General features: G+C 30.9%; 1 protein-coding gene across 9 annotated transcripts in view; it reads left to right on the top strand.

Annotated features, from left to right (window-relative positions):
- Window positions 1-10,000, top strand: part of LOC145293177 (interferon-induced GTP-binding protein Mx1-like) — a 200,974-nt gene that overhangs the window by 156,606 nt on the left and 34,368 nt on the right. For 4 of the 9 annotated variants that reach the window (XM_080139650.1, XM_080139647.1, XM_080139653.1 and 1 more), the window contains 2 exons: window positions 5,872-5,949; window positions 9,347-9,403. In XM_080139650.1, the coding sequence (XP_079995776.1) occupies window positions 5,872-5,949; window positions 9,347-9,403 (135 nt within the window). Of the gene's footprint in view, window positions 1-5,871; window positions 5,950-9,346; window positions 9,473-10,000 lie in introns of all 9 variants that reach the window. The other 5 variants (XM_080139648.1, XM_080139646.1, XM_080139652.1 and 2 more) reach the window with 2 other exon arrangements.

Genomic DNA, 10,000 nt, shown 5'->3' with positions numbered 1-10,000 from the left:
AAAAGTTAAATTTTGTCTAATAAATTCTAAAAAAGGGATTAAATTAAAGAAAATAACAAAGTATATTATGTATTTTTAACTGGCCTTTCCGATGCAGCAATCGGATTTTAGAAAAAATAAATAACAAAGGAACAACAAACATAATTGCAAAAAACCCTTGTTCAAAATTATTGGCACGGCTTTGTTTTTCTTTTAGTATCAGTATAATATCAATCAATTTCCGGTTTACGTGCTTTCTGAACTTTTTTATAGCCATATTATGCTTGTTTAACGCTAATTCAGTGAATAATTTTTTTCAGATAATTTTTAGATAGCGATTTATTTAAACTATTATAAGTGACTAAATTATAATTTTCAATCGCCATGGTTAAAACTAAGGAACACAGCGAAGACGTCAGGAAGCTTGTTGTAGCATGCCATACCAATGGGGAGGGCTATGATAAGATTTCAAAGAAGCTAAACCTTCCCAAATCCACTGTTAGAGCCATAATAAACAAGTTCAAATCGCAAGGCCACGTTATGAGTTTAGAGGGTAGAGGGAGAAAAAGGATTCTTTCCCCAAGAGATGAACGGAAAATTGTTCGACAAGTAAAACAAAACCCAAGGATCTCTGTTGGGGAGATTGTTGATGAACAGAGTACCTCTGGAGTGAATGTATCTCGACATACAGTTGGTAGAGTTTTGAAGAGAGCTGGTTTAAAAGCATGTCGTCCGAGAAAGACTCCCTTATTGAAGCCTATGCACCTGAAAGCAAGGCTAGCCTTTGCAAAACGTCATATTGATAAAGATGTTGCATTCTGGAAACGTGTTCTATGGACTGACGAAACGAAAATAGAGTTATTTGGCCATAATAAAGTGTCTTATATTTACAGAAAATCTGGCGAAGCTTTCCTGCCTAAGAACACCATACCCACAGTGAAGCACGGTGGAGGCAGTTTGATGTTTTGGGGATCCTTTGCTGCCTCTGGACCAGGGCGACTTGTTAAGGTCACAGGTAGCATAAAAAAGGAAGATTATGTTAAAATATTGGATGAAAACCTGAAAGACTCTGCTAAAGAGCTCTCACTTGGTCGTCGTTGGTGGTTCATGCAAGATAATGACCCAAAGCATTCGGCTAAACTGACTAAGAAATGGCTTGAGGACAATCATATTAATGTTTTGGAGTGGCCATCACAAAGCCCAGACCTTAATCCAATTGAAAATTTATGGAGAACATTAAAATTGAGGGTAATGCAAAGGAAGCCTAAGAATCTTATTCAATTGGAGGATTATTGTCAGGAAGAGTGGGCTAAAATTACTACTGAAGAGGGCAACAACTTGGTTGTAAACTATGAAAAGCGACTGAGGAAGGTAATCAAAGCCAAAGGCTATACAATTGATTATTAAATAAATCGTGCCAATAATTTTGAACAAGGGTTTTTTGCAATTATGTTTGTTGTTCCTTTGTTATTTATTTTTTCTAAAATCTGATTGCTGCATCGGAAAGGCCAGTTAAAAATACATAATATACTTTGTTATTTTCTTTAATTTAATCCCTTTTTTAGAATTTATTAGACAAAATTTAACTTTTATTTTACCGTGCCAATAAATATGATCATCACTGTATATATTATATATATATATTATATATATATATATTATATACATATATATTATGTATTATATATCATATATATATCATATATATATATATCATATATATATATCATATATATATATATATCATATATATAGATATATATATAGATATATATATCATATGTATATCATATATATAGATATATATATCATATATATATATATAGATATATATCATATATATATATCATATATATATATCATATATATATATATATCATATATATATCATATCTATATATATAATCTGAGGTTGGATCCCTAGAAACAGTTGAACTACGCTGACGAGAGATAATGACCTCGAAACACGTGTGTACGTAGATTACTGTTTTAAAAATAATAAATAAATAAAAATTTTATATACGTCCAAACAAATTAAAAAAAAGGGCGACTTTCTAAGTAAATAAAAAAATGAGCTCCGAGGCGGAGCCAATATTAACCGTATGTATCACTTGAAAAAAACCCAAAAAAAACAAACAACAATAACAAAATATATATATATATATATATATATCATATATATATACATATATGTATATATATATATATATATATATATAGAGAGAGAGAGAGAAAGAGAGAGAGAGAGAGAGAAAATAAAAAGGAACAAACCGTATTATGTGTTCATCAACGTTTCGTCTTTATTTCGAGACTTCCTCTGGATGAATGAGATTAAGAAACAAAAAATACCAGTACAAAATATTTGAAAATGTTTCACGTGCACAGTGTGACGCAGTTCTATTTCAGAGAAACGTAAAAAAGTCGTTGGAAATTCAAAAAGGAGGGGGAGGGCTGGTGCTGTTAAAGAGAAGGAAATTTTAGTGACGTCATATAGTCATTAATGTAATTTTAAAACTATGAACGCAAGTTAATATTCTTGTTGGGAAAAAGATATATCTGTTGAAATTCAAATATAAGTTTGCAACAGAAATGAAATGAGTGTTTTTTATGTAATTTATTGATTGAAATTATGTGTTAATTATTACAGAGGGTGTTTGAATGGTGTGAGAAAGTTAACCTGTGTCTACAGTTAAATAATGTTCTTTTAATAAAAGTTTACTTATTAATGGCGCTATGTTATAGAAACCTCCACGTTGTTTAATAGTGCTTGAAATTGCAATAAGCGCAGATTCAAGAAGTCTCTGGCGCAGTTTATTTGAAATAAATTTAACTACTTTTGCTTGTTTAAAGTCAAAGGTGTGGTTATTTTGCAATGAATGAGAGAATAATGCACTAAGCGAATTGCTATTTTTTATATCTCTTTTATGTTCATTGAGCCTTTTTTCCAATTTATGCTGAGTTTCACCAACGTATTTATGATGGCAATTATGTCAAGGAATAGTGTATATACCTCCATTGGAAACTGGTTTATTATAGAGATGTTTCGTAGTTTTTAATATATGTCTTATGGTTAGTGATGTGGTTTGTACGATAGGAATTTTTAGTTTGTTTAGTGTGTTACAGATTATTGTATTATTGGTGTGTGTAGGTGAAAGAAGATGTCTGTTTATGAGAGAAAGGTCTGGTGTGTATGATTTTTTATTATTATTTATTTTGGAAAATATTTGTGTGGCTTTTCTCTTAGCATTCAATATGAAATATGTCGGATATTGCAAGGTTTTCAAAATGTTTGTGAGGTATTTGAATTCTTTGTCCAGATATTCAGGACTGCAAATTCTGAAAGCGCGTAAGAAGAAACCAATTATCATCCCTGTTTTTATTTTATTATTATGGTGTGAATAGAAATGTATGTAATCGTTTTTGTGTGTAGTTTTGCGGTGAACTTTGAAGGATAGTTTATTATTGTATTTTATTATAAGTATGTCAAGAAAAGGTAATGAGTTATTGTTTTCTGTTTCATAGGTAAACTTTATGGAAGGTTCGACTGAGTTTAATTTGTCTCTAATGATATTTATGCGGGTATTTTCAGAAAGTCAATGTATCTGAAATACTCTGTGTTTGGAGGTAATCTGAATTTGAAAGGACCAGATTCTAGGAATTCTAAGAAAAGGCAAGCTAATACTCCACTAAGAGGGTTACCCATAGGAAGACCAAAATTTTGTTTATAGAAATTGTTATTGAAGTGAAAATAAGTCATGTTAGTTATAAGTCTAATGATTTTTATAAGAGTGTCGGGAGGAAAAGGTAAGCTAATGTTAGATTTTTTAAAATGTTTAAGGAGTAAATTCAACCATTTTTTAATGGGGACATTAGTATATAATGATGTTATATCTAAGCTGTGTATAGTTTTGTTTTGTACGTTAATGTTTTTTATTTTGTTCAGTAAATCTCCGGAGTTCTTTATGTGGGAGGTGCTGATAGTGCCCAGTAGTGGAGTCAAAACGTTGGATATAGCACGTGCAATTTTGTGTGTGGCACTACCGATGCCGGATATTATAGGGTGCATAGGGATGTTTGGTTTGTGAGTTTTGGGGAGGCCATATAGTGATGGAACATTGGGGTGGTATTCAATGTATGACATCCAAGTTTTATTGTTTTTTATAAGTTTTTTATAAGATTGGTTGAAATTGTCAACACTTCGATTTACTGTCTTTAAATCAGTTTTGGTGTAAGTGTTATTGTCTGCCAACAATGTGGAAACTTTTTCCAGGTATTCATCTTTTTCCATTAATACTATACCACCACCTTTATCAGCTGGTGATATAATCAAGTTCTTGTTATTCGCTAGGTGTTTCAAAGCATCTATGTATCTTAGGAAGTACAGTTTCATATGAATGAGTAACTGCAACAGAAATAACACCCTATATGAAACCTTTTTGAAAATCCGTATCTTCATGTTTGTAATTCTTCAAAATTGCGTCGGTGGTAATATTTGAATGTATAAGCAAAAGTAGTTAAATTTATTTCAAATAAACTGCGCCGGAGACTTCTTGAATCTGCGCTTATCGCAATTTCAAGCACTATTAAACAACGTGGAGGTTTCTATAACATAGCGCCATTAATAAGTAAACTTTTATTAAAAGAACATTATTTAACTGTAGACACAGGTTAACTTTCTCACACCATTCAAACACCCCCTGTAATAATTAACACATAATCTCAATCAATAAATTACATAAAAAACACTAAAGAATACTATTTCCATTATTTTCATCATATATATATATATATATATATATATATATATATATATATATATACGTTCCCTACATTCGATTGGTAATAATGTCCAAGTTATACATTGGGTAATCCGTATAGCTGTGTATATACTTCAGAAAAGTTTTTATTTAACAATCAGTTGTTATGGATATATACACAGCTATGCGGATTACCCAATGTATAACTTGGACATTATTACCAATCGGATGTAGGGAACATATAACATGGATTTTACCAAGCAAGCTGGATCTAAAAAAACATTCATATCCTTTTTCTACAAATCCTCCTGCTACAGGACTTCTGATAAATGTATTATTTTCACTTTGACTTTCCATGTCTCACTGACTTTAGCAAATAGGGTGCATACCTTTATAACTATTTGCTAATATTTTCTCTCCTCTGATGAGATGGTAGACATCGAAACCCTATAGGTTAAGGAGATTAATTTTCTAAAGCATTCTTTGTCTTGCTTAGAATAATAAAAATTCTTTTATATGAAACTCAACTACTTAATTTCAATGAGAGTTTTTTTATATTCATTGAATTACAATTTAATTTATATATATATATATATATATATATATATATATATACACCACACACTGAAAAGCACAAAATAATCATTTCAAATTACTCAGTAATACAATTACTTTATTTGACTAATGAATGAGTTCTGCTTTTTTGTTTATTCATTTCATTATATAACCAGTTGTCACTTTTATGCATACACAAAACAAATAACATGACTTTGAATATCGAAAAAGCCATATAAAATAAACTTTTTGTTGCTTTTTCTTAATAAAATATGACTCATATGTTCCCACACAGTAACTTTGCTCAACATTACAATATATCAACCAACATTTTGTAGTTTCTCTCCAAATTATTAAAAATGTGAGATGAAAAATGTGTTTTTGTTCTGTAAAGAACACTATAGCTTGATTAACTGCTGTTTTTGATAGTTTTAAATAAGTTCCAATCATTGAAAAATTTCAATGTTTTGGTGTGTCTGATTTTTGAGTGAGCATAGTATTTTTCTTGTTAATAAATTTAGCCATTGCTAATAGACATGAATAATAATTTAATGTTTTTACGGTAAAATTATTTTTACAGCTTCTCTTGAATCCCTTAAAAGTATCAAGTATGCATTGAGAAAAGACTGGTTAACATATTTTGTAGATGAAGAGCAATGTAAGTTTTTTTAAATCTTATTTTGATCCAGAATTTTTCAAACTTTTTCTTCCATGTTTTTTTTTTGCTGTTGTTCTCGTAATATTGTTGCATAATTGGGATTTTTTTCTTTTTTGCACTTTTATGTTATTTTTGTATAATTATGCCTAATATGAACAATTCTAGCTGAGATGTTGACATGACAAAGTGTCACATTTTCTGGCTGATATTTTATTATGGCTGGACCCAATAACCAGACTAAATTTCTGATACACATAGTCACCTGGTTTATATATGGTTTACCATTTCATCTTAATGGTTTACATGTAGTTTATTATGTCATCTTAATTTGCATATATATATATATATATAATACAGCAAACATGAATTTGATATGCATGTTATAAAAGAAAATTTACAGGTAGAAACAACATTCATAAAAGAAGTGGAACTGGATGTTGATGGGACAAAGGTTGACTCCCAAATGACTAGAAATGTCATTTCAGCATGGATTCTGCACGCGAGTTATAATAAAAAAAATAAAAATAATTTTTCTTTTTGACCAGCACTGTAGAGATCCCCACCCAAAATTTACCGAATTTACCCCAAGTTGACCAGAAACCCTCTCAGGATTATAAAAACGTCTAAGCAGAATCCAAACTGCCTCGGTTCATAGAAGTCCATCTACATAGAAGCATCATTAACTGATGTGCCAATTGTATTTTTCCCTTCCAACCATACACTTATTTATAACATGCATATTCACAGAGATAATATTTGATCTGATATTTCCATTAAGCTGATTCATTTTTAATTTACCTGAAACTTTAAAAAAAAGAAAATTACTGTTTTAAAATATATATTTAGAGGATAACATTTTAGCAGCATGTTCATATTGAAAGCATGTTCATATTTACATAAATATGAATTTAAAAGATAAATAAAGTATGTTCATATTTACTTAAATATAAATTGAAAATATAAATAAAGCATGTTCATATTTATATAAATATAAATTGAAAACGTAAATAAAGCATGATAATATTTACATAAATATGAATGCAAAACATAAATAAAGCATGTTTATATTTACATTAATATAAATTTAAAAAATAAATAAAGCACGTTCATATTAATATAAATATAAATGTAAAAAATAAATAATGCATGTTCCTATTTACATAAATATAAATTTTAAACATAAAGCATGTTCATATTTACATAAATAGATATGTAAAGCATAAATAAAAAATGTTTATTTTTACATTAATATAAATTTAAAATATAAATAAAGCATATTCATATTTATATAAATATAAATGTAATACATAAATAAAGCATATTCATATTTATATAAATATAAATGTAATACATAAATAAAGCATGTTCATATTTATATAAATATAAATGTAATACATAAATAAAGCATGTTCATATAATAAACCGATTAGCAGGCAAGTCAGCAACACATGTAAAGAATTCTGCCCACTTCACGGAATTTATCAAGGGAGCACCCATCAGTACAAACCAAATGGTAAGCCTAGATGTGGTTAGCCTGTTCACTAAAGTCTCAACTAATGAGGCACTAGCAGTAATTCAAGACAAACTATCCGCGGACCTCTCCATAGAAGAGCGTACATGTGTACCATTGCCAAACTTAATGGAAATGCTGACATTCTGCATAGAAACAACCTACTACAGAATGGGTACTGACCTATATCGACAAGCGGATGGACTAGCTATGGGCTCGCCATTATCACCAGTGATGGCGAACATATACATAGAATACTTAGAAGACATGGCCTTAGGTTCAGCTCCCTTAAAGCCCACCAAGTGGCTAAGATACGTTGATGACACCTTCATACTCTGGCCCCATCAGGAAGACATCCAGGCTCTCCTAGACCATGTGAACTCAATAAGACCATCGATACAGTTCACAATGGAGAAAGAAAAAGATAACCAACTGGCCTTCCTTGATATACTCATATCACGCACAGAGCATGGGTTTAAGACATCCATATACTGCAAGCCTACCTTCACCAGACAATACCTAAACTTCAACTCCCATCACCTATACAGTATCAAACATGGAATCGCACACTGCTTACAACATCAAGTAGTGACACCATTACATACCACCAAGAAATGGTCAGGTTGAAGAATACCCTCCGTCGTAACAACTACCCTGATAGCATACTATCCACCAGATGTGTTAATAGTATAAGAGAGGAGAATGAAACCCAAGAACCTCCAACGGTCTGCCTACCATACATACGAGGCATCTTCGAAAAGATTCAGAAAATATGTGCCCCTTACAACATTCAACACTCAGACGACACCTGGTATGAGTGAAGCCTCGCATGGAGGAGAACATGACCAAAAACTGCATATACTTCATCCCATGCAGTTGCAGAAAGGTTTACAAGGGTGAAACATGCCGCCCCCTTAAAGTAAGGGTGGAAGAACACCGAAAAGCGGTAACTAAAGGGGAGACGGAAAAATCGGGTATAGCCAACCATGTTTGGATGGAGAGGGAGGACCATCACCCCCTATGGGATGAAGTAAAAATAATAAACTGAAAAGTGAGAAAACTTAGAAACAGCTCACATGCTCGGACATAACAACCTCCTGAGCAAACCAAGCATAGAGCTGAATGCAATTTGGACACCTCTGATAGAGAGAGAAAACCTTGAATAACAACATAGGTTTAAGATTAACAAAAACCAACTAAGAATTGTCCTAGTGACATATGGCCGAGTGGTCCTAGACGTTGTATCAAAGTTTACAGTTACCCAAAGGTGCTGAGTTCAATCCTGAACGAAGGCAGTGAAAAAGTAACATTCAAAACAGAGAATCAGCAACTATGTCCCAAATCCTAGCTGGAGTCCGAACACGGTACCCCCGTAATAATAATAATAATAAAGGTTTGAGACTCCTAACAAATGATACAAAACACCTGACAAAGACCGGAGGGCAAAACGGCCGAAACGTTGTGACAATAACAACCAAGATGAGGAAGTCAGTCCGAAAATCTCAATCAATGAAAACACCTCATCTCAAAAATACATACAATTACCAATAAATAAAGCTGTTCATATTTACATAAATATAAATTGAAAAGAATGTTCATATTTACATAAATATAAAAAAAAGCATGAATAAAGCATGTATGCTTTATTCATGCTTTAGTTTGACCAAATTTAATAAAATGTTTCATTTATTTGTTTATTAGAACAAACAATCAGATGAAACACTTGTTAGATTAACATTTATATTTATGTTCATATTTACATAAATATAAATGTTAATCTAACATGTGTGTTTCATCTGATTGTTTGTTCTAATAAACAAATAAATGAAACTTGTTTTGTTCTAATAAACAAATAAATGAAACTATTTTGTTTTTCTTAATTTTTAGATAACCCGGCAGTGGTGGCTCATGGTGGCTTGAGCTATAGAACTGCAGCAACCCCAAGTAATTTCTACTCATTATTATCAATACACGTTAAAAAGAATACCTTTATATTTTTTTTCTTTATATGTGGTAATATATCATATTAATTATATAAATATATATATATAATCCTGAAGATTGATGTCGATAATTGTCCCCATACTCATATAAGCATAAAAGCAAAACTTTGTTTGGAGCTGCGAAATTCACAGTTACACATTCTTAGTGAAGTTCGATCTAGAACGGCCACTATGAGCCAAATTGGAACTGTAGTTTTTGCAGTTCCAAACGCGGTGTTTGCGCGTTTTTGCTTATTTTTTTTTTAAGAGGCTTGTTTACAAATGTTTTCTTTTTATTATTATTAAAAAGTGTAACGTGTTCTTGTAAATAAAATCTCCACCTTAAAAAAAAAAATTCCCACACTTTTAAATGCGATTTAAGCAGACAAAAATATACAATATGGCAAACTTTTTTTTATTAAAAGTGTTCGGGCTTTTAGCCTTGAAGTTACCAACGCGACTAATGTTATTTATTTTTTTTTACTTATGTGGCTTATTTTATTTGTATTTTTAAGTATTTTTAAATCTATTTATTTTCTAGTAGTTTAACTTTACAGAA

This window comes from Euprymna scolopes, chromosome 14 (genome assembly GCF_053919585.1).
Source record: "Euprymna scolopes isolate OS-2025 chromosome 14, ASM5391958v1, whole genome shotgun sequence".
NCBI classification, from domain to species: domain Eukaryota; kingdom Metazoa; phylum Mollusca; class Cephalopoda; order Sepiida; family Sepiolidae; genus Euprymna; species Euprymna scolopes.
The sequence above is the reverse complement of the archived record's forward strand: the minus strand, read 5'-3'. Positions and strand labels throughout refer to the sequence as shown.